This window comes from Pongo pygmaeus, chromosome 10 (assembly GCF_028885625.2).
Source record: "Pongo pygmaeus isolate AG05252 chromosome 10, NHGRI_mPonPyg2-v2.0_pri, whole genome shotgun sequence".
In the NCBI taxonomy this organism is placed as follows: domain Eukaryota; kingdom Metazoa; phylum Chordata; class Mammalia; order Primates; family Hominidae; genus Pongo; species Pongo pygmaeus.
Window position 1 is genome coordinate 107092524 of NC_072383.2, and position 24289 is coordinate 107116812.

Below are 24289 nucleotides of genomic sequence, written 5' to 3' on the forward strand. Positions count from 1 at the left end.
CCAAAGCCCCCCCAAATGATTCTTTGAGAAACTTTGTCCTAGAGAAACTTCCACACATGTGCCAAAAAATCATACAAGTATTTCACTGCAGTCTGTGATAGGGAAAGACTGCAAACAATCCAAATGCCCCTCAACAGGTAAATGGGAAATAAATTGTAAATGGAATACTATACAGAACTGTAAAATTAATGAACCAGAACTATGCATATCAGCATGAGCATAAATCTCTAAGACATAATTCTGAACCCCAAAATGCAGAAGGATCCACAGAGCATATATCATGCATAAAAATCTGCATAATATCATTATATATTATTTATGGATACATGCATATGGATAAAAGCCAAAAGCCATGCATGGGGGCAGCAGCACCAAATTCAACATGGTAGTGACTTCTGGGAGGGAGGGAAGGGCATGTGAAGGGGAGGAGGCCCATGGGGCTTCAGTGTATTGGTGACATGGTATTTCTTAAACTGGATGGCAGGTACACAAGTGCCCATTGCACTGTTGATGTCTTTTGGGTATCAGAAATATTTCATCATTTAAAAATAGATGTGGCCAGTCGTGGAAGCTCATGCTTATAATCCCAGCACTTTGGGAGGCTGAGGTGGGAGGATTTCTTGAGCCCAGGGGTTAAAGACCAGACTGGGCAACATAGTGAAACCCCACCTCTACAAAAAAAAAAAAAAATTGTTTAAATTAGCCGGTCATGGTGGCATGCACCTGTAGTCCCAGCTACTTAGGAGGCTGAGGCAGGAGGATCACTTAGGCCCAGGAGGTTGAGGCTGTAGTGAGCTGAGATCATGCCACTGCACTCCAGCCTCGGTGATAGAGTGAGACCCTGTGTCTACAAAAAAATTTTTTTTAATTAGCCAGTCGTGGTGGCACACACCTGTAGTCCCAGCTACTTGGGAGGCTGAGGCAGGAGGATCATTTAAGCCCAGGAGGCTGAGGCTGCAGCGAGCCGAGATCGTGCCACTGCACTCCAGCCTGGGTGACAGAGTGAGACCCTCTCTCAAAAATAAATAAATATGCATAGAGAAATATGGAGTAGAATTGTGAATGTGTATTTTTTTTCTTCTTGTTTTTTGTGGATTCTATATCTGTAATGATCTAATGTTTTTAAGAAATAAAATAGTTGTTTAACAGGTGAAAAGCAGTTACGATTAATTTTTTCCAAGTAAGAAGTACCACTTCCCCAAACAATTTGCTCTGAAAACAACACTCACCTGCATGTCTGAGTTTTGAAATATTGGTGATTTGAGACCATATGGCATGAGAAACGTCCTGAGGCCAGAACACAAGCCTTTAGCCCAGGGACACTCACATGGGGTCCCCCAAGCCCTGTTTCTTGGAGATGCCTCAGAAACTGGGTCTGACTCCACCAGGTATGTCTTTTTTTTTTTTTTTTTTTTGAGACGGAGTCTCGCTCTGTCGCCCAGGCTGTAGTGCAGTGGTGCGATCTCAGCTCACTACAAGCTCCGCCTCCCGGGTTCACGCCATTCTCCTGCCTCAGCCTCCGGAGTAGCTGGGACTACAGGCGCCCGTCACCACGCTCGGCTAATTTTTTGTATTTTTAGTAGAGACGGGGTTTCACTGTGTTAGCCAGGATGATCTCGATCTCCTGACCTCGTGATCCGCCCGCCTCGGCCTCCCAAAGTGCTGGGATTACAGGCGTGAGCCACCGCGCCCGGCCCCCACCAGGTATGTCTTAAAAGGAGGATTAATCAGTAGCAGGGAGAAGGGCTGTTGGGCTCTTTTTTTCAGCCACAGCATTAAGTTAGAAAGAGAAAAAAAAAAAATCAGGGGTGGGGAAAGATGAGAGAAATGAAGAAGCAAGAACAGGTGTGATGTGTTTTCTTTTTAATGAAGTTGAGTCATTCTGCAGCCAACTCAATGCCATGTAGCCTCAAGCCGGGGAGTTTTGTTTTTTCTAAGCAATAGAATCCGACTCTGCCAGCAAGAAGCGCTTGACTGCTGTTCCTTAAACATGCAGAAGGGTTTTTTGTCTTGTTGTGTTTTGTTTTGCATAATGGACACATTTCCCATGCAGCCACTTTCTGGGTTCTTTGTCATGTGTCAAGGTAAGCGTTTAGAAAACTCCTCCGTGGGCCACGGGGAGGCAATTTTCACCTAATACAGAATGCTTAAGATGGAGAAAGCCAACTTTTCAATATCGCTTCAGGGACCATATTTTGTGCATTCAACACAGCTGAATGCAGACAAAGTCGAGAGTTAAAATTGAGTGTAAACTCCTGACAAGGAGATTGAAGGAGGGAAGTGATGTCAGGTGAATTACTGCCCCCTGGTGGCCACACACAGTAATGGGATCATTTTGCTGTAATGGTCCTTTGAGTCTTTTCTTCCTGTGTTCCCCTACCATCTTCCACTACCCGCTACAAAGGGGTTACAATCTGGCGGCCCTGGAAAGCCAGCCGGCAGCGATGCCAACTGCCTTAAAATCTGGAGATACTGCTTAAAAAATCTAGGCCTCACATTTATTTTGAAAAATTGAAAACTCTGTCCGCTTTTAGACTGCATCCCAGCTAATAAATATGGGTTCGAGCTGAGAAGCTGCTGCCCACTTTAGACAAGGCATGTGCTCTCAAATCTGCCACACTCCCCACCTCTACCTATTGTCTCATGGCCAGGAAGTTTTACTCATTAGCAGTTCCTGCATAGCTTCTGGATTTACTACTCATAGCCTAAGCTAATTAAAGAGCTAACAAAGAGAGGAGGGTGCCTTTAGAAGCAGACGATTACATTGCTTTATACCTGGGTGTGGACAGGGGTCCACAAGTCCCGTAATACCCAGCTCAGTGAGGATAAGTGACTTGTTCAAGGTCACCCAGCTAGCAAGCGGTGGGCCTTGCATTTCAACGCACATCTGTCTGACCCCAGAGCTTCACTGTTTTCTAACATACTAACTGTCACCCATAAGCTGGCTGCCTACCAGGCCCTCCTCTGGGGAAGGTTTATTACAATGACATTACTACTTGGGCCATCAGGAAGCGCAATTCAGAGGACTCCAAGAGAAAAATGTTCATGACCTTGGTTGAAAAGATTAAAAACAAGAAGCCACCAAAATAATCACCACCCTGATTTTGTTCCTTAAAAACTATGGATCTTCTGGCCAGGCGCGGGGGCTCAAGCCTGTAATCCCAGCACTTCGGGATGCCAAGGCAGGCGGATCACTTGAGATCAGGAGTTGAAGACCAGCCTGGCCAACAGAACGAAACCCCGTGTCTATTAAAATACAAAAAAATTAGCCGGGTGTGGTGGCACACCCCTGTAATCCCAGCTACTCAGGAGGCTGATGCAGGAGAATCGCTTGAACCCAGAAGATGGAGATTGCAGTGAGCCAAGATCACACCACTGCACTCCAGCCTGGGTGACAGAGCAAGACTCTTGTCTCAAAAAAAAAAAAAAAAAAAAAACAATTAGCCTGTGTGTGCCTGTAGTCCCAGCTACTAGGGAGGCTGAAATGGGAGGATCACTTAAACCCAGGACATGGAGGTTGCAGTGAGCCAAGATCACGCCACTGCACTCCAGCCTGGGCAACAGAGTGAGATCCTATTTCAAAAAAGATAGATAGGTGTTAGACAGACAGACAGACAGATAGATAGACAGACAGATAGACAGATAGATAGTTTGTTCTGTGCCAGATGTATAGAATCTCATTTCACCCTCACATAAAACCCTGTGAAGTGGTAATAACATCACATTGTGCGCAGTTTACAGAAAAGCCTAGACAGATGATCAACGAGATCAAGTCACTTGCTGAATGTGATTCAGTTTGCAAGTGGCAGAGCTGGGATTTGAACCCAGGGCTGTGTGACTCCCAACAGTGACCCCCCACAACCACCGCCTAGCCCTGCCTCCAAGAGCAATACACGTCACAGAGGAGGTCAGATCTTGAAGCATCAAGCCTTCTGCAAATCCTGAACTGGATGCCAAAAGCAAGGTAGGCTGTTTGTCCCCATTTTACAAGTGGGGAAAGTGAGGCTATGAGTAACGTGCCCAAGGTGACACAGAGAGTAAATGGCAAAGTCTGAATTTGAGCTCAGGTCTCTCTGACTCCCCAGAATCTGAACTGTTAACTTCTAAATGCTTAGCGTTTCTGGGGCTGGGGCACCTCCCTAGATGTTTAATTTCAGTATATGTGGATTAAGATGGAGGTTTCCATTCTCTGCTTCAAGGAAAACATTTCTCTCTGGGAAGCCAAAAGAACTAGCCAGGTCCTTCTGGAGAGGATACAAATTAAAAAGTCAGGGAGAACCGAGGGGGGTGGCTCGCGCCTGTAATCTTAGCGCTTTGGGAAGCCAAGATGGAGGGAGACCTTGAAGTCAAGAGTTCGAGACCAGCCCGGGCGAAATAGAGAGACCCTGTCTCTAAAGAAAATAAAAAATCAGAAATAGGTCGGGCGCAATGGCTCACGCCTGTAATCCCAGCACTTTGGGAGGCCGAGGCAGGCAATCTTCTGAGGTCAGGAGTTCGAGACCAGCCTGGCCAACATGGTGAAACCCCATCCCTACTAAAAATACAAAAATTAGCCGGGCATGGTGATGCGCGCCTGTAATCCCAGCCACTCGGGAGGCTGAGGCGGGAGAATCGCTTCAACCTGGGAGGCGGAGGTTGCAGTGGGCCAAGATGGCACCACTTCCCTCCAGTCTGGGCAACAGAGTGCGATTTCGTCTCAAAAAAAAGAAAGAAGAAAGAAAGAGGAAAGGAAAGGAGAGGGGAAGGGCGGGGAGGGGAGGGGAGGAAAAAAAAGAAAGAAAAAGAAAATTCGCCGGGCATGGTGGCATGCACCTGTAGTCCCAGCTACTCGGGAGGCTGAGGTGGGAGGATTGCTTGAGCCCAGGAGGTGGAGGCTGCAGTGAGCTGCAGTTGCTCCACTGCACTCCAGCCTGGGCGACACAACGAGACCCTGTATTTTAAAAGAAAAAAAAAAGGTTTTTTAAGTCAGGGAGGAAAAGACGCAGAGAGGAAAAGAGTAAAGAAGAAGGCGGCAAACTCAGCAGCATGGGGTGGAGGCTAAGAACAGGGGCGGCGCAGTCAAGGAGGCTAACCGGGTGAAGGGGTGAAAAGCATCAGCATCTTCATTTCACAACCGGGAAAAATGAGGCACACGACAGCGGCTCCGGGACGAGGAAACCCGAGGAAGGAACCGCCGTGGAACTTCCAGTTTCCGGGGCCGCCACCTAGCGTGCCCCAAATCCGCACGCCCGTCGGGTTTCCAGCACCTGCTCCTCCTGCCCGTGGCCTAGGCCCCGCCCTTCCCGCTGCTTATTGGCTGCTACATGAACGAGACAAACGCAAGCGACAACCAATGGAAGTGGCCCACGGCGCGTCTTTCCCCGGGAAGCCGTCGCGGACTCGGGAACCCGGAAATGCGAGGGAAGGACAAGTGGGGAAAGCCAATCCGCCGCGACGAGGTCTGCGGGCGGTTCAATGGCGAGTCGCCGGGGGCGGGGCCAGAGGCCGGTCGAGAAGGAGGACCCGGGAGCCGGCGGCCCGGAGCTGGGAGCGCTGGGAAGGCGGTTGGGGTTCTGACAGCTGCGCGCGGTGAGAAGGGGGCAAGCCCTAGGGGCTCGAGAGGACGGAGCCGGGAAGGGTGCGACGGAGCCCCGAGCCCTGGGCGGGGTTCGGGAAGGGAGATTCTGCAGTCTTGGAGGGGACTCAGACCGGTCCCTTCCCCTCTCCGGGCCTCAGTTCCCCCTTTCTAGGGAAGTGTGGGGGAGAGATTCGCGCCTCCCAGAACGCACTCCTTCCCCGCACACACCCCTGGCACCGGCGAACCGCCCCCTTTCCTGTACCGCCCCGCCCAGGAGCCTGTCCCCTCGGGAAGCCCGCCCAGACCCCTGGACCCGTGCAGCACTCCAGGCGCACCCCTATTAAAGCGCACCCCAAGCCATTTCACATGTTCTGTGGCAATGGGCCAGGCTCCCCATAAGACTCCGAACCCCGTGATCCATCAGTCATTCCCGGGTGAGGACTAGCCCGGAGCAGGTGCACAGGCCCTGCTTAGTAATAAGGTAGAAATCGAGACCTGGGGACCGGGCTCAGAGGCCCTGGAGTTTCCTTCCGGATGCCTCTGTTTAGCTCCTGTGAGCCTTCTGGAATTTAACTTATGCTCTCTGTGTCTTGGTTTCCCTCGTCTGTAAAATGGAGCTAGGGGTAGCTCTTCCTTCATCGGGTGGCATGAGGGTGAAACGAGGCAATGCGTGGCCAGTACACTGCTCAGCACCTAGCACACCATAGTTGCTTAATAAGTGCTTATTGTTAGCATAGTGTTTGCATACCTGGCCCCACCTCCACTCCCACTGCCAGCCCCAAGCACATACAAGCCGTGTTGTCACTGAGGTCAAGCACTGTGGCCCACAGCCTGAGTTCCTTTCGAGATGCTCGAACTGCACATCCTCTTGATGGGGTCCCTTCTGGACAGGCGAGAAACGGAAGGTCAGAGAGGGGAAGGGCACTGTGGGAGCTGTGGCTGAATATCAGGGTGAGGGCAATAAATGAGGCCACCCAACAATTGTGCTTATCAAAGATTGGGCGTCAGAACTGCTGTGGCTGATCTGCATGGGTGTCTGTCAGTCATTTGTGCCCCAAATGTTTGACTTAGGTCCACAAATCCAGTGTTTGTGGTCAGAAGCCACAGGGATATATGGCAAGGGGGGACACTTTAGAGCCGTGGGGTTCCTGAGTTCAAGTCCTAAGGCTGTCACTTGCTCCCGGCGAGACTTTGGGCAAGGGGCTTCACCTCTCTGAACCTCAGTTCCCTCACCTGGAGAGTCGTTGAAGCTCAAGTCGTTGAAGATTGCAGGAGGTGACCCATGTGAGGCGTTTGGTGCTTAGCACACGGCCTGGATTATGGCAAGTGCTCATTAACTGTTGGACCACAGCAGTGTTATTTTCACATTCACACTGCCCAGGAGGTGGCACCAGTCCTTCTAGGCTGGCCCCTCCTCTAGTGAGATCCAGTCCTTGACTTGCCCCCACCCCATCTCTCTAGTGAGCTAAAAGAGCAGAAGTCTCCAAACCCATCTTCCCGGCTGAAGTCACACCGTTCTCCTGCGACTCTTGGCTCCTTGCAGATCCTGCTGTCTCTCAGCCGCCTGTGGACATGCGCAAAGGGCCCACTCCTGAGTCCAGAGGATGCTCATGCCAATGGCTTCAGTGATGGCAGTGACTGAACCGAAATGGGTCTCGGTCTGGGGCCGCTTCCTCTGGGTGACACTGCTGAGCATGGTGCTGGGGTCCCTGCTGGCCCTGCTGCTGCCACTGGGGGCTGTGGAGGAGCAGTGCTTGGCTGTGCTCAAAGGCCTCTACCTGCTCAGGAGCAAACCGGACAGGGCACAGCATGCCGCCACCAAGTGCACCAGCCCGTCCACGGAGCTCAGCATCACCTCCAGGGGCTCAACGCTGCTGGTGGCCAAGACCAAGGCCTCTCCAGGTAAGACAGACTGGCCGTCTTCCTCAATGCTTGTTAACTGGACAGACAGACATAGAATGTGTGTCGTGTCCTGTATGCGAGGCGTCGGGGTATTGTGAACAAGTCAGCCCTGAGCTCCTAGTATAGACAAGGTGACGTGACTGAGACAGTGTCACAAGTGTGATGGGGAAGCATAAAGGGCTGTAGGAGCATACCAGGAATGCTCCCTGGAGGAAGTGACACCTGAGCTGGGACCCAGTTGTTAAGTAGGAGTCATCCAAGGTGAAGGGCATCCAAGGAAAAAAGACTCCAGGCAGAGACCAGAGGTTAGTTGTCATAACTGACATAACTGTCATAAGAGAGCCTGGGGGCATTCAAGGAACTAAAGGAAGTTGAATGTGTGGGGCTGATCCTCAGGTGGCCGAGAGGGGCCAGGACAGGAGGGCTAGGGCTAGAGCAGGCTCCCCACCTCCACCAGTTCTCTGTGGTGGGGACTGAATGTGCATTGTTAGATGGTGGTGGCATCCCTGGCCTCTCCCCATGAGATGCCTGTAGCACTCCCTCCACCTCCTCAGTTATGACAACTAACCAGGTCTCCAGACGTCACCAAATGTCCCCTGGGGCGCACAATCAAACCACTGGGTTAAAAGAGTGAAAGAACAGTCCCGGGATGGTGAAGCCCCCAGGGTCTAGGAAGAGTGGGGAGTTGTTAACACCTCTGGGCCTGCAGGGGCAGGAACCTGTGTCACCAGCACAGGACGGGCTGGAGATGTAGGAGAGGGCCTACATTGGGAGCTGTGGCCAACAGGAAAGGCCCAGGAGAGAGGGCCCAGGCGGAGTAAATGCCTAGAACTTTCTATGTCCAGAAGGTAGGAGGCTAGGAAGCCAAGGAGGTGCCTCCCAGAATACAGAGAGTGGCTCTGGGGACACACGGATAATGACTGGCTTACCACCACATGGCTGGAGGAACAGAGTGGTATCGGGCACGTTGAGTACACACGATGCGGCTGGAACAAGCTCCCCAAGGCCAGGGACCCAGGCTGGTCATCATGGTTTCCCGTGGAGACCAGCACAGGGGACAGCCCCCCTGAATGTCCTCTGCCCCCTAGCCTCCCTCACAGCGCTTCTTTGGCTCTCTTCCAGCAGGTAAGTTGGAAGCCAGAGCCGCCCTGAACCAGGCCCTGGAGATGAAGCGCCAGGGCAAGCGGGAAAAAGCCCAAAAGCTCTTCATGCATGCCCTCAAGATGGACCCGGACTTCGTGGACGCGCTCACCGAGTTTGGCATCTTCTCAGAAGAAGACAAGGACATCATCCAGGCGGACTACTTGTACACCAGAGCACTGACCATCTCACCCTACCATGAGAAAGCACTGGTCAACCGCGATCGGACACTGCCACTCGTGGAGGAGATCGACCAGAGGTATTTCAGCATCATCGACAGCAAAGTGAAGAAGGTCATGTCCATCCCCAAGGGGAACTCGGCTCTGCGCAGGGTCATGGAGGAGACCTACTACCATCACATCTACCACACAGTGGCCATCGAGGGCAACACCCTCACCCTCTCGGAAATCAGGCACATCCTGGAGACCCGCTACGCCGTGCCCGGGAAGAGCCTGGAGGAGCAGAACGAGGTCATCGGCATGCACGCGGCCATGAAGTACATCAACACGACTCTGGTTTCGCGCATCGGCTCTGTCACCATCAGCGATGTGCTGGAGATCCACAGGCGGGTGCTGGGCTACGTGGACCCCGTGGAAGCCGGCAGGTTTCGGACGACACAGGTCCTGGTCGGACACCACATCCCTCCCCATCCGCAGGATGTGGAAAAGCAGATGCAGGAGTTTGTACAGTGGCTCAACTCCGAGGATGCCATGAACCTGCACCCGGTGGAGTTTGCAGCCTTAGCCCATTATAAGCTCGTTTACATCCACCCTTTCATTGATGGCAACGGGAGGACCTCCCGTCTGCTCATGAACCTCATCCTCATGCAGGCGGGCTACCCGCCCATCACCATCCGCAAGGAGCAGCGGTCCGAGTACTACCATGTGTTGGAAGCTGCCAACGAGGGCGACGTGAGGCCTTTCATTCGCTTCATCGCCAAGTGTACTGAGACCACCCTGGACACCCTGCTTTTTGCCACAACTGAGTACTCGGTGGCACTGCCAGAAGCCCAACCCAACCACTCTGGGTTCAAGGAGACGCTTCCTGTGAAGCCCTAACCCTAGAAATCCTCCCTCAGTGACAAAGGCTGTCCTGAGGTAGGAAAAAAAGAAAAAGAAACATTATTTCTAGAAACCTAGTCACTTCCTAAAGCAAAAGGAGAAACATTTACCTCCAAATGTTTTAGTTTAAAAAAAAAAAAAAAAAACTAAGTTATGAAGCCTTGTCTCTAAAATAACTTATAATTCAACCAAGCTATTTATTTTCTTCTTTGGAGCAAGCTAGTCAGTGTTGTGCGGTGTCTGCTGTGTCTTGCTGGTGGCCGCGCTTTAGGGGCAACAGTGCCACCGTGTGACCAGAACACAGGTTCTGGAGCAGAATTTGCACTAAGGTGGAGGAGCGGCCAGGAGGTGTGGGACAGGGCCCAGAGCCACTGACGTAACTCCTCCAAGTGCTTCTCTGAAACAGGCTGAGAGGTTCTGTGACTGCAACTGGGAAGTCAGACCCAAGTCACAGCTGAGAGAAATGGTTGAAAGCTCACTTTCTCAAGGTTTAGATTAGTGGTGACTAACTTCCAAGCAAACTTCATAGAAGAGAAAATGAATGCCGACATTCCTTACTTACCTCCAGGAAGACTTCTTGAGCCATAGTTTGCAAACTTTAGTGCCAGCAGCTGTTTTTTTTTTCCATATTGAGACTATCTTTCTAATTAAGAATAGGGAGTAGCCATAAAGAGCTGTATGTTGGAAGGGGAAACATGGTGGGTGGGCAGTTTGGTTTTCTTTGTGTATCGGCGTTTCTCTCGCACTTCATTTGTAGCAACTCAGGCCAGATGTTTTCGTCTAAAATTCTCTGGGCTTGTCATTCCACCTGTATCGTGCTGCAAACCAGGTGTTATGCTAGTAGGCATCTGCCCTCACCCCTCTGCCTGAGTTTTCTGCAGGCAGATGTTAACCTGAGAAAACAAGTGCCACGTGGACACCACGTAAGCATTTTTGATAATGAATTAGAGCACCAGTTTCTACTGAACGGAGCAAAAACCTTCAGCCACGGCCAGGCTGCATCCCTTTGGTCCTGGAGTTTCATCTACTTACTGCCTGGACCCCCACCTTCCACGGCCTTTGCACTGTCCCATGTCCCATCCCCCTGGGAGGCAGAAGAGATTGCCTTGGAGTGGCCTTATTTTTCTCGCAACTTGTGAAATGATGCAGTGCTCTATGTAATATGGCCGAGTTTCCAAGCTGTCATCCAATGGAAGTAGAATCTTCTCTTTCAATCATGGCACAGGTGCCAATATGACTACTGCTATTTAGAGTCAGAGTGGTGGAAGTCACTGGGTCCCTTTCCCAGTGACAGAGCCCATGATGTCTAACACTGTACTGCACTTTGTCAGTGTGTGAGTGATGGCGAATATGCAGTGTTGTCTCTTTGATTTGGTAATTCCGTTCCTGACAGTAATCAGGCCATTGCTCTAAAGTAGTCTATACAGTTCTTCAGTTGTATAAATAGCACAGAGTAGTTTTTGAAAGGTTAAGAAAAATAAGTGAAAAGATATATATGATATATGAAATGGCTCCAAATGATAATTATTCAAACCTTTATAAAATATGTTTTCATACTCTTACGCTGCCAGAGGTACTTCTTAAAACTCTTCTCGTCTTGGTTTTATAAGCACACCAAGGAGGTCTGACAGATGTGCTTGCTTCTACTATAGAGCAAGAGAATTTGCACTTTAGCTATACGTGAAGGATATTATTTTAACAAATTCCTGATTCTAATAAAGTTATTTTATTACAGGAATGCTTGAGACTTTGCTGTCTTATTTGGGAGATGTTCCCATCTGTCATAAGGGCAGTGGGGGTATTCTGACCTTTAGCCCTATTCATGATACTGTTCTGGGAGAGCAACCGATCCAAGATGGTGATTTCCATGGGCAAGAGACCCAGAAGTTGGATAAACCGCCTACCTAGGTGGACAAGGATGAATTACTGATTTTGTTTTACTAAGAGTCAAGTAACTGAAGTAGTTTTTCACATTTCTATTTATCATCAGTTCTGGATTTTCTGGGGAAAACAAACAAACCCACTCATGTGGTCCTGGAAATCCATTTCTAGAACAGTCAACACCCGGAACCTACACTGGGTTCTGTTCAAGCCTGAAAAGGTTTGCCCCTGTAACAAGCCTGGGCTGACATCTGCAAGTATGACATTAAGGTCAGAATACTGGCTGCAGGCAAAGCCAAACCGTTAATGTGAAGCAGCAAAAAGTAAGGCCACACTCACCCATAGTGATATTCAGGGCTCTTCATGTGTCAGGTCCCCAACCATGAGGGCTCCCTCTGAGCTACCCAAATCATCACACCAGCTGAACAGTCGAACAGCCTTCCAAGCAGCATCATAGAGAACACTGCAGGAGGAACGTGTGGGACAGCAAAGGTTCTTGCTGCTGTCAATAGCCACCGCTTGAATTTAATTCAAAAGTAAAGCCTAGTAAAAAGTTGGTTTTGTATAAAAAAGAGATGGAGGGGAACCTACATTTTAAAAGACTTAAGAGGCTTACCAACCAATAATTTACAGGGAGGAGAGCTGATATTTAGAGGAAGGTGGAAATTTGAGTGGACAGTTGATGACATTAAGGGATTACCACTAATGTTTCTAGGAGTGAAGGCCTTTCAGTCCTCCTGAGACACCTGCCACAACATTACTGGATGAGCACAATGACATCTGGAACATGCCTCAATATAACAGAGGGTGGAGGGGAAACAGACATGAAGGAAGAGGGGCTGGGAGTTGAGGAATGCTGGAAGCTGAATGGTAGGCACACAGGAGTTTATTTTACTGTTCTGTCTACTTTTTAATCGGTTATATTAAAAAATGTTAAGTTAAAAAAATATAGAAAACCCAACTGATGCACAAAAACTTAAACTTACACAACAGATAAATGAGGAGCTGATTCCCATGACATATACAAGGATTCCCTGACGTCTTTCTCCAGAGTGTCTTAATAAAGCAAGTTTCCCCTACTGAACTGGCAATGCTGTTTTCAAAGCAGTAAATATTATTTGATAAAAGATGTGAGGTAAAAAAGCTCAAAAGCTCCAGTGTCAAACTGCTATAAACTGAATTGTAGAAAACTGAAGACACATCACAGCTGAAATAATTTAAATCAAAGTGACAATGGGATTTGACTTACAAAAGTTCTATTTACACATCTATTAGGTAAAGCAAGGTACACCCACTTCAAAATACATCTGTACGTGAATGCACATCTGAGTACCATTCAGCAAGAAGTTTTGAAGAGAACGTCAGTTTAATAAAGCTAAATGGGGAGAACTGAAGTTTGCATTTGACATGGTATTAAACAAAACCAAAGGGCTGAAACTCATGTTTAGACAACACAGGTCACTAGTCACTAGGCAAAGAAAACAGTCCACAGCAGGTGGCACAAATAATTCCTATACAAAACAAATGTTGCAAATATTCTGCTTTTAGGAAACATGAAACAATGGCTGACATGTCATTTACAAATACATAATATAAAAATGCACAGCCCCATTGAACAAAACTCCAGCAAATGTTTTTTAGCTGACTTCCCTCAGACCCACCCCCACAAGAGGCCATTCTGGTGAATTACTAGCATCTGCCATTTCATCTTTTAAAATTAAAAGAATGACGGGCACACGTGCTGTGCAGGGTGGAAGAGAAGTGTCATACAAAAAGGGGCCGGAGCTGGCCAGAAACATTTGGGCAACTGTGTCTCAAAAACAGTGTGTTCTCGTTTCGCTTCTGTGCCTCAGTCTTTAAGATACAAAACTATCTCAGGACACCACATCCTGGGCCCAGCCTGCAGAGTGGTCACTTTTCTGCCACTGCCCTCAATATGAGGGAGCACTGAAAGGCTCTTGACTTAGAACCCCTTCCCCTTTCTGTCTAAAGCAGAGGAGCCATCTGTGGTTGCGAGCGGGCAGCACACTAGGACTGTCCATCCCCAGTGCACTGCTGGGTGGTGGGAGGTCCGCCGGGCCAGAGTGAAGTAAGGCATTTCCTGTCTCCCAGCGTCCTGTTCACTTTCTCAGAAACAGCTTGGCAAAATCGGCATTGGACATCTTGGGTGCCTCGGTGGCTGCTGGGGCGGCAACTGCTGGAGCCGCGGCAGGGCCGTTCTCGGCCTGAGGAGCTGCAGCACCTGGGCGCTGCAGGGCACGAGGCAGTAGAGACAGCTGCGTCCTTCCCTTCCCCCTCCTAAAAGAGCAAACACTGAATGGACCTTTTGAAGCAACAATTCGTGGCCCCTCATTTATTTGTGAAAATAAGCCAAGACAGTTTTAATATAACCAGAAGTTAAAAGGTGAAAAAAAAAAGGAGGATGAGATAATCCCTGCCTCCTTAATTCTGTTTATGAAGTAAAAACTGCTTCAACAGATTTGGCCTTGTTCAGTTTTGGCAAAGATCAACCCTGAGCACCAGTCACACTCAGAGGGGATCAGTGTGACTATCACCTCTCAGACCTCACCAGTCACCCGGCAATTCTGCTATCTCCTCCTCATCCCAAACCAGCGAACAGCACAGCTTATGTGGATCATAGCTAGGGCTGTAGACTGGCACACACATGGGTATGAGATTTCTTTTTAAACACACAGATCCAACTGGCAAAGGGGACTTTAAACTAATCACTGCCTTTAGTTCTGTCTGAAATAAATGACAAGTGTAAATTGGCCAGTACCAGGCAGAGGTCACTGCCTAGGCTTGCATCCTGCTCTGGATGCCTTGCTCCAGTGGAACCAGTGATCACCACATGGAACAGCACATCTTGGCTTTTCTGTCCTAACAGAAAGCTAATTCATCCCGGGTTAATCCCCCCGTGGTCCATGAACTGGTGCCAGCCAGGACAAAGTTTGCACTAGGCTACCATGCAAGCACTTACGCTCCATATGTCTGCGGCAAAAGCGTGGGGCCACCTGGTGCCTTCCTGGTCTCCGGCTTCTCTGGAACTTTCCTCTGAGGAGGGTTGCTGATTGCCACTTTGATGACGTTCTCTTTGATAGTCATGCCGTCCATCTTCATCACAGCCTGTGACGCCTGAGATTCATTTTCATACTCCACGTAGGCCAGGCCCTGGAAGAGGCAAGATCCAGAACCAAGTCAGATCCCGCAGACCGGGGGTGCAACCTCCTCCCGCAGGGCAGGCACTGGGCTTCCTCCCGGAGACCAGCAGACCAGGCCACAGCAAAAAACCCACCAACAGGTTACCTTCCCCACCGCTGCATCCTCTGTCTACAGGCTTATTTCCCCACCCTACTGTCCTTCCCGAGTGCTGCTACGCACTGTAACTTCAGATAACCCTTCCAAGTTCAGTACACCTTGTACGTGCTGCAGAAGTAGAAAGAAGGAAACAGACAGATGGACCAGTATAAATCCAGCAAATAAACCAAGAGGTGGATGGGACACAGGGCCAGCAGCCCAGGTGCCCAGGTGAGCCCTCGTGTTTCTGTGCCTTCACCCGCTCCCTCATTTCATCCTCTTTCTCTCTCCATTAACCTGGATAAAGGGGAGGGAGAGTGGGCAGTGGTAGACAGTAACGACACCACTTACTACTCAAAATGGGGCACAAAAGGACTTAGCAGGAGACTGAGGGGGCAAGAAGGAAAGACAGGAGAAGAGGCACTGCAATGAAGGGACTCAAGGGGCCTGGCTGGAGGCCCCAGGGAAAAAGAGGCCAGGGACAGAGGGAGAAGGCTGCAGGAGGGCGCCCACCCCAAAGCCCGTATGCTGCTGGTCACAGGGCTTCCCCTAAGCCCCACAGCCAGGGGCCATAGTGTGGTGAATTCATGATCATCTATTTCCAAGTGCCTTATTCTTTTTAGTACAATTAACTACAAACAGGTTAATCTGACTCCAAATATAAGTAGAGCTAAGTGTGCAGATCTTTCTGTGAAATTAACTTTTGTTTCTCAGCAGACAAACTAGGAACCCATTCTAGAGGTTAAATCATCTTCGAACAGCTACACAAACGAAGTTTGCCCAAGCCTTGAAGACAAGGCACAATCTGCTCTGACTGACCTTTGGTTTGCCAGCCCGGTTGGTGACCAGCCTGAGGTCCTTCACGGTGCCATGAGCCTTACAGATTTCTTCTAGTTCCTCTTTAGTACAGGAGAAAGGCAGGCCTGAGATGAACAGCTTGTGTTTCTCTAGGGAAGTGCTGTACCTGAACACCTATAGGAAGAAGGAAGACAGAGAAAAACTATGATTCGAGGCATGACCCAGCTCACCTGACTCCTCTGACACCAGCCTTGTCCCCATGAGCAGCCCAGCCAGGCAGACTAGAGCCAAGCCATGCTCTGAAACTTGTTAATGGGGCCACTGGAGCGAGTCACTTAACCTCTCCAGGCCTCCATGTCTTCCTCTGTAAAACGGCAAGAATAAAAGTAACCATTCACAGAGTCTCATGAGGAGTCAATGAGCTGACATACATAAAGCATTGAGCACAGTCCCTTGTCATTACTAAGCACCCAGCAAGAAGGAGCCATGCCATGAGTCAGACCTCAGTCAACCGGCTCAGGATGGACCTTGGCTCACAAAGAAGTTTAGATCCGAACAGAACGTAAAACTTCCATGTCTATCCTAAATATCACTGCTGCAGGAAGAAAGTGCCTGTCTAAAGCAACCACAGATGAAAGGCATTCTTTTTTTTCCATAAGCCTACCTTAAAATCGGGGTTTTTGCTCTTATCCACACAGGGGGAAACAAACATTGGCCTCCCTTCTACGCTTTTCCGGTCCATCTCCAGTGCCTGAAGGGCTGATTTCTCTTCTTTAAACTCCACATAGCAGTAGCCTCGGAAATCCCCACGGTTGCTGAAGATGGGTCGGATCTGGACCACCTCCCCACAGGCCTCGAAGAGTGGCCTGAGCTTCGCGTCCGGCTCCTGCATGCTGTAGGGCAGGTTGCTGACAAAGACGGTGATGCTGTCCTTGCTGCTGTCATGCAGCACCTTGGGCATGTCCCTCTTCAGGGAGGCTGCCTTCTCCTTCTGCTTCGAAGGGGGCTCCACATCTACGGCAGCACATTTCCCAGCGGGCCCTGGGGCTACTTCTACATTTTGTGTTTCTCCAGCTGCAGGGATGCTGTTCTCGACCCTTCTGCGTTTGGAAGGCTGCTCTACAGGTTTTCAGAAGAAAAGTAGCCATGGTTAACTGTTACTTCTCTTCAGGGAGCTTGAACAGAGGTGTGAAGTGAAAGTGCTGTGACAGCTGCATGTGACACTCACTCCCTCGCCAGACTCGGAGGGGCAAGCACCACCCCTGAGAAGTCTTTTGTGATCCGCCTGACCTGTCCCATGACTTTCTGTGCCCCAATTACACTCAGGTAAGTGGGCTCAATCAAGTGGAAGTAATAACATAAATCCCCATTGTCCACTCTTAATTATATAAAAGGCCAGTGGATCTCAAAGTTCAGAAGGCAAATTCCAGGGCCCCTCTCCTACAAAGCCCAGATCAGCAGGGTTGGGATAGGACATGAGAATCTGCACTGGAAATGCACCCTAGTGACTGATACCCATGCCCCAGGGAGCACATTTTGGAAAGCACTACAAAGGATCTGTGGTTTCTAAAACACTTTTAATATGGCCTTGTGTCCTTAAGAGAGCTTAACCACAATCTTCTACTGCAGTCTGTCCTCACCACTGCCTCCAGAAGGCCAGTACTGAAGCTCAACAGACGTCAGCCTCCGGCAAACAGACCTCCCCATCAGTTCACCCACTGCCTTTCCAATGCAGCGTAAGCCCTGCACACTGCTACTGTATTCAAGAGTGTCCCTGGGCTGGGTCCAGCTGACTGGCCCACCTACCACTCCAGCCTCCTCGACCACTGCCCCATCCCTCTCCAATGCATCCGAGTTCAAACCCAATTATCTGCTGCTCACAGAAAATGCCAGGCTGTGCTGTGCCTTCAGGCTGTACTAACATTGGCTCCCTGTCTAGCTCAGACCTTCCCTTCTCGCTGCCACAGTCACTCAGTCTTCCCCCTGGATGCCGCATCTCTTCCCCCACAGTCTTCCTGGTACGAAGTTGACCCACTAGTGCCTTCTTTGGCCTCCACCAGTATTAACAATGCTATCTCCCACAGTCCTGATCACATGCCATGCCCTGATCACACACCACTGCGGTCACACATCACATTTGCCTTATTCTGCCAAACTGGGAGGCCAGTGGAGCAATGAGCCATCCTCAGTCATTTAGGAAAGCCCAAACAAGGTGTGCGAGCAAGGTCAACTCAACGATGGATGACTCCATTCCCAGTTCTCTCTGGCTCACACATCTGTATTAAGAAACTATACAGAGTCCTTTCAAGTCCAGAGACAATTCTTTTGTTTTGTTTTGTTTTGTTTTTGAGACAGTGTCTTGCTCTGTCTCCCAGGCTGTAGTGCAACGGCATGATCTCTGCTCATTGCAACCTCTGCCTCCCAGGCTCAAGTGATTCTCCTGCCTCAGCCTCCCGAGTAGCTGGGAAAACAAGCGCCCGCCACCACAGCCAGCTAATTTTTGTATTTTTAGTAGAGGCAGGTTTTCACCATGTTAGCCAGGTTGATCTTGAACCCCTGACCTCAGGTGATCCGCCTACCTCAGCCTCCCAAAGTGCTGGGATTACAGGCATGAGCTACCGCGCCCAGCCACCAGAGACAATTCTTTACCTTGACTGACTCTCTGAAATAAATATGACCCAGAGCTGCCCGTCCCTGAAATTACAAGGGTGAAAGAAACACTGCTGGAAAATTCCACTAAGTCAGAACCATTAAAAGCAAGGCCAAGGCCGGGTGCAGTGTCTCATGCCTGTAATAACAGCATTTTGGGAGGCCAAGGCGGGAGGATCACTTGAGGTCAGGAGTTCAAGACCAGCCTGGCTAACATGGTGAAACCCCGTCTCTACTAAAATACAAAAATTACCTGGGCATGGTGGCTGGCGAACTGTAATCCCAGCTACTCGGGAGGCTGAAGGAAGAGAATCACTTGAACCCAGGAGGCAGAGGTTGCAGTGAGCCGAGATCATGCAACTGCACTCCAGCCTGGGGGACAGAGCGAGACTCCCTCTCAAAAAAAAAAAAAAAAAAGTAGGGCCAAGCCTGGCAGGTCCGTGCAGGCTGGGGGCTGCAGCAGTGGTGCAGGATGCTAGAGCCTGAATGGAAGGAAGAAGACGGGCAGGCATGGGGCAGTGACAGGGACCCAGCAGCCTAGATCTGGAAGCCTGAGTGAAAGAGGCAAGGGTGTCCGTGCAGGGCCATGCCTGGCCCCAGGTGTGGGAGACCAAACAGGGTGGGGATGGCACATACGAGAAGGGGAGGCAGGGACAGGAAGTTGATTACATACCTACAGGGGCCGGGTGGAGTAAGTGAGGATGCTGAGGATAAAGGGAGCCAAGTTTCTCAAGGTCAGAGAAGGGCGTGACACAGCTGGGCACGGTGGCTCACACCTGTAATCCCAGCACTTTGGGAGGCCGAGGCAGGCAGATCACTTGAGGCCACGAGTTCAAGACCAGCCTGGCCAACATGGCGAAACCCCATCTCTACTACAAATACAAAAAATTAGCCAGGTATGATGATGCGTGCCTGTAATCCCAGCTACTTGGGAGGCTGAGGCACAAGAATCACTTGAACCCGGGAGGCGGAGGTTGAAGTGAGCCAAGATCACCCCACTGCACTCCAGCCTGGGCAACAAAGCGAGACTCTGTCTCAAAAATAAATGAATAAATAAATTTTAAAAAGAGAGAGAAGGGCGTTGCAAGTATGAAGGGGAACCCTGTGGTGTTAGACTGGAACTGGAGGTATTGGTGTGAAGTCATGACTTTCAGTATACACAAATAGTTACAGAAGTAAATATGGACATAAATATGTGTACACATGCACGCGTGCGTGCACACACACACACACACTCCCTACCCTCAACCACTCAGGCCTGGGAACAATAACCAACAGCAGTGAGCACAACTAGCACCTTCTAAATACCACTCATCACTCAAAGGAACCTTGGAGAAATGATGGATTCCAGGGCTGAGTTATGGAAAGTACAAGATGACCGTTGAGTATTGTGTGCTAGAAGGTAAGGAAATGATCAAAGAACAAGGGGACAGGTCAAAGGGACATAGAAGCCTGTGTGAAGGAACTCTTGCTAGCCAAACCTGGGATAAGTAGAGCATCAACATAAATAATTATCAAAAGGGTCATCACCAGCAATGGAACAAAGCGAATCACAGTCCACCTGATGGGACTCAATGGGCAGGCCACAGGAGCATTTGTGCACTATTCCTGCCCGAGATGCATGAGCAGAATCCAATGCTTAGGGAGCATCAGACACACCCAGGCTGAGGGACACAACACAGCAACTGGCCTGCCCCCTTCCAAGACTGCAGGTCATCAGAATAAAAAAAAAAAGCTGAGGAGTGCTCCAGACTGAAGGAGATCCAGGAGACAGGACAACTAAACACAATAGTGCATCCTGAACCGGATCCCTTCACTACAAAGGACATTATCAGGACAAATGGGAACCCATAGCTCATTGCTAACCCCGGCTCTGATGGCTGCATTCTAGTCATGGAGAAGAGGACCCCTTGTTTGCAAGACATACACCCTAACAGTGATCAAAGGGTAACGGGTATCAAGCTGGCAACGGTTCAGGGAAGAAAGTTCTTCGTACTGTATTCGCAACTTCTCTTAAGACGTTTCAAAACACAATTTCTCAAGAGCTCCTTACCTTCTTCATCATCACCCCACTCTTTCTCATCGTCCTCATCTGCTCCGCGCTTCTCTGGGCCTCTGATCTTTTTCTTCTTTTTTAACGCTTTCTTCTCGGCCCGGGCTCTTTTCCGTTGTTCAGCCTTTTCTTCTTCTTGCTGCACAAGGGCTGCTTCCTTCTCTGCAGCCTAGAAAAGTGGGAAGATGATGCATCGCTGGAAATGGAATTACATTCACTGTACTGATTTGTCATGAAAGGGGAGAGGGAGTGGAAATTCATTACTAATGAAAAGCAGAGATCAGGAGAAAAACGTGGACAGGCTCACAGCTGTTCCACACCAGGGCTCATTCAGGTTCTTTGGAATTCTGGATCTGATGTCTCTGTTATATTAGCAATTTCCTCACCCTAATCATTACTCACCAAAAGGAAGGGAAAAAAAATCCATAAAACTGGCCGGGTGCGGTGGCTCACGCCTGTAATCCCAGCACTTTGGGAGGCCGAGGTGGGTGGATCACGAGGTCAGGAGATTGAGACCATCCTGGCTAACATGGTGAAACCCCATCTCTACTAAAAAAATACAAAAAATTAGCTAGGTGTGGTAGCGGGCACCTGTAGTTCCAGCTACCCGAGAGGCTGAGGCAGGAGAATGGCATGAACCCGGGAGGCAGAGCTTGCAGTGAGCCGAGATCACACCACTGCATTCCAGCCTGGGCAACAGAGCGAGACTCCGTCTCAAAAAAAAAAAAAAAAAAAAATCCATAAAACTGAAGCCCTAAATAAGTTGGGGTGTTCATGTTCCACTCACTAGGCTAAGTGAGGCTCTTCTTTATTCTTTTTCATCAATTCCCGTAAATTTTAGAGCCAAAATTCCCTCACTAAATGAAGCAAGTACTTAATATTGGGGCTGATGTTTTAGAACAATCTAAAAATGACACAAGACAGGTTTAAGCATTGATCTAAATATTTTATAATTAATACTGAGTAAAAGACACTTAGGAAAATGTAAAACATCTTGACAAGAAACATCCATACCAAACTGAGCCAAAATAGCTACCAGAGGTGCCAAAGACTTCAAACATTGTCATTACCTTCATTCTCTGCTCATTGACACGAGCTAATCGGGTTTCAGTTTTCTGAACAGCTATATCCCAATCTTCTAAAGAACCTTGAAAGAAAGAGAAGCAAAACTTTCACTCTTTAGGATTTTGAAGGATACAATCACATAAATTTTTCTTAATTTCTCTATACCTCCAGAAGAGATCTCTCCCATCAAACAATAAGAAAATGTAATCCCTGGAGGCTTGAAGTTCAGAATTCAAATAGTCCTTCTAAGTGGGTTTAAAATGTCCCTTTCCTTTCAGGAGAGACTTGAAAACCAGAATATGATCTATTAAGGGCTCTAGACGGCAAAGAATATGAAAACGTTCTAATGCAAAAGTACATTTATATTAAGACTGAAGAATTTTAAGAGCTACTCAAATGTTGAGGCATTTATTTCTTATTTTTTGGTGGTCTTTGATTGCCAGTTCTGAGGGGTCCATACCCAAAAGCCAGACAAATACCCACAGATAAGTTCACATTATTTTTCTATTGGTTCTAGCTCTCTAACACTGAAGGCTCTGAAATTTAACAAGGGATGCAAAGAACACATTGAGCCATTTGCCTCTCCAAGCTCCTTTGTTGGATAGATGTTGTACTAGAGCACAGTGACTCTCAAAGGAGGGATCCTGCCCATCAAGAGACATTTGGCAATGTTAAGAGACATTTCTGGTTGTCATGTTTGGTTGTGGTGGTGAAGTTGCTACTGGCATTTCAGGGCTAGAAGCCAGGGATGCCCCTAAACATTGTATAACGCACAGTCACCCCCACAAAGAATTAGAACCTTGTGCTACAGTGACATCACAGAGTCCTCCTCGTAGCTGCAGCATTTGAGAAGAGCTGCAGGAGGACTCATTTTCAGGACACTTGTGAGAGTCTAATCATAGGGCACCACCTAAGGTGGCAGCGTAAACACAGTCTGTCCCCAGACTGTAACCAGATGCTCCTACTTGAGACCAAACAGCAAATGGGTTAGGCTCCAAGCCAGAAGAGAGCTGGGGGTCCCACCTTCTGTCCTCTCCATGGTGAGTAACACTTCGCAGACGTGCTCTGGGTAGTCACTGGTGCACTGGACGGCCCGGTGCAGAGCCTTCCGGCAGTGCTGGGTGTCACCATGCGCTCTAAGGCAGAAAACAAAAAGTTGCTGCCACCAGAACACAAAGTGGAAGGCACTCAAAGGGAGAGGCCATCTTCTCCCAGGTAGAAACTCACTCTTCAGTAACTCTAGCTTCTGAGAAGACCTTAGCTTTCAGATCTATCCATGATGCTTTCTCCTTCCAGAGTCTCTACAGTCACCTACGAAGTATTTTCCTGAAGCACTCTCTCCCTCAGCCATGTAGGGGCTACTGGAAAGTGTACCTGATATTGTGATCTGCAACCAGCATTCTGCCTTTACAGCATTCACATGTGAGGCACATGGCAGAGGAGTCCAACAGCTCTCTGTAACCTGATACAGTCCCCAGGGAAATTTTACTATGGCGTCCTACTGAGAGGGGAGTCATGAATCCAGGGTAGTGTCAAATTTCATACCCAGAGTCAGATCTTTTTTTTTTTTTCTTGAGAGGGAGTCTCGCTCTTGTCACCCAGGTGGGAGTGCAATAGCACGATCTCGGCTCACTCCAACCTCTGTCTCCCAGGTTCAGGCAATTCGCCTGCTTCAGCCTCCCGAGTAGGTGGGATTACAGGTGCCCACCAGTACACCCAGCTAATTTTTGTATTTCTAATAGAGACAGGTTTTCACCAGGTTGGCAAGGCTGGTCGCAAACAGATCCTTTCTGTACACTGCTAATCACAACAGCTACACAATTCTGCTATCATAACTGTTATGAAACAGTGTATTCATATTTGTTTTTAAAACATTTTAAATATACATAATTATATATACATATTATGATGCTCAGAAAAAATTCAGAGCACTGGTTCTCAAAGTAGGATCCACGTACCCCTGAGGATCTCCCAGAGCCTCTCAGGGGGCCTACAAAGTCAAAACTCCTTTTATAATAATACCAAGACATTACTGGACTTTTTCACTGTGTTAACATCTTCAAGACAGTGCACAAGTAATGGTGGTCCTTAGCACAAATCAAGGCAGTAGAAATCTTTTTAATGCACTGTGTGATGAAATACTAAGTACGCTTAAAGCCCTTCTGCATACTGACGTACAATGGTTATTGCAAAAAAAAAAAAAAAAAAAAAGCATATTACCGTTTGAGTTGCAAGCTAATCAAGTCATTTTTTTCAAGGACACCATTTTTACTTGAAAGAAAACTTGAGTGACAAACCACGGTCAGTTACTCAGACCTGGGTATTTGGCAGACATTTTTTAAAATTAACAAAGTGAGGCTGCCACTCTGGAGAAAACCACTGACATTATTTGTTGCATGTGATAGAATTCAAGCTTTCAAGTGAAAATTAGAATTTTGGAAAACTTGTATCTGCCACCACAAGTCTGACAGCTTCCTACTTAAAGTACTTTTCAACTAAGATCAATACAGATATGAACAAATACGATTTTTTAATACTATAGGATGAAATATGTCAATATTGGAAGAGCTGCATGATTTAATGAATTGGAATTTTTCCAAATAATGTAGAATTGTGGCACATGTAAATGATAAAATAGACAAATGGGTATTACTGTAACAGAATCTGTCAATATGGTTTCAGATTCCACATGCAACACTGAAGTTTTGCTATAATATGTATGAAAGAAGAATACCCACAATTATCTGAAAATGCTTCTAAAATACCTTTCTTTCCTAACCTCTTATCACACTCTTCAATGAAAACAACAGATCACAACAGACAGAATCGGTAACAGACGTGAGAATTTAGCTGTCTTCTACTAGGTCAGAATAATTTGCAAATAAA

The 24289-nt window shown here is 48.4% G+C and overlaps 2 protein-coding genes across 9 annotated transcripts in view; one reads left to right on the plus strand and one right to left on the minus strand.

The window, feature by feature from the left end:
- The first annotated feature begins 3870 nt into the window (after positions 1–3870).
- FICD (FIC domain protein adenylyltransferase) lies at positions 3871–11405 on the plus strand. Of its 7 annotated transcripts, none has more exons than XM_054442458.2 (3): positions 3871–3964; positions 7101–7459; positions 8582–11405. In XM_054442458.2, the coding sequence occupies exons 2-3, from the start codon at positions 7162–7164 to the stop codon at positions 9655–9657; spliced, it is 1374 nt and encodes a 457-aa protein (XP_054298433.1). In that variant the 5' UTR covers positions 3871–3964; positions 7101–7161; the 3' UTR covers positions 9658–11405. The 7 variants fall into 7 exon arrangements, with proteins under 7 accessions (XP_054298433.1, XP_054298435.1, XP_054298436.1 ...); XM_054442460.2 differs by lacking the exon at positions 3871–3964 and adding an exon at positions 5382–5568 and having other exon boundaries at positions 7019–7459; XM_054442461.2 differs by lacking the exon at positions 3871–3964 and adding an exon at positions 5382–5568.
- Positions 11406–12780: 1375 nt separating this feature from the next.
- The window catches only part of SART3 (spliceosome associated factor 3, U4/U6 recycling protein), a 39122-nt gene continuing 27613 nt past the window's right edge, over positions 12781–24289 (minus strand). The window contains exons 13-19 of one of the 2 annotated variants that reach the window (XM_054442463.2): positions 22427–22539; positions 21409–21485; positions 20339–20507; positions 16301–16755; positions 15658–15810; positions 14522–14712; positions 12781–13839 (exon numbers count right to left, since the gene is read on the minus strand). In XM_054442463.2, coding sequence (XP_054298438.1) covers positions 13662–13839; positions 14522–14712; positions 15658–15810; positions 16301–16755; positions 20339–20507; positions 21409–21485; positions 22427–22539 — 1336 coding nt within the window. In that variant the 3' untranslated portion in view covers positions 12781–13661. The remainder of the gene's footprint in view (positions 13840–14521; positions 14713–15657; positions 15811–16300; positions 16756–20338; positions 20508–21408; positions 21486–22426; positions 22540–24289) is intronic. The other variant, XM_054442462.2, reaches the window with a different exon arrangement.

Excerpts from the sequence above, each read along its gene's own strand:
- FICD (XM_054442458.2), top strand. The coding sequence starts at position 7,162 with ATGCTCATGCCAATGGCTTCAGTGATGGCAGTGACTGAACCGAAATGG. Across the intron at positions 7,460-8,581 it reads CAAGACCAAGGCCTCTCCAG|CAGGTAAGTTGGAAGCCAGA; the intron begins GTAAGACAGACT and ends GCTCTCTTCCAG.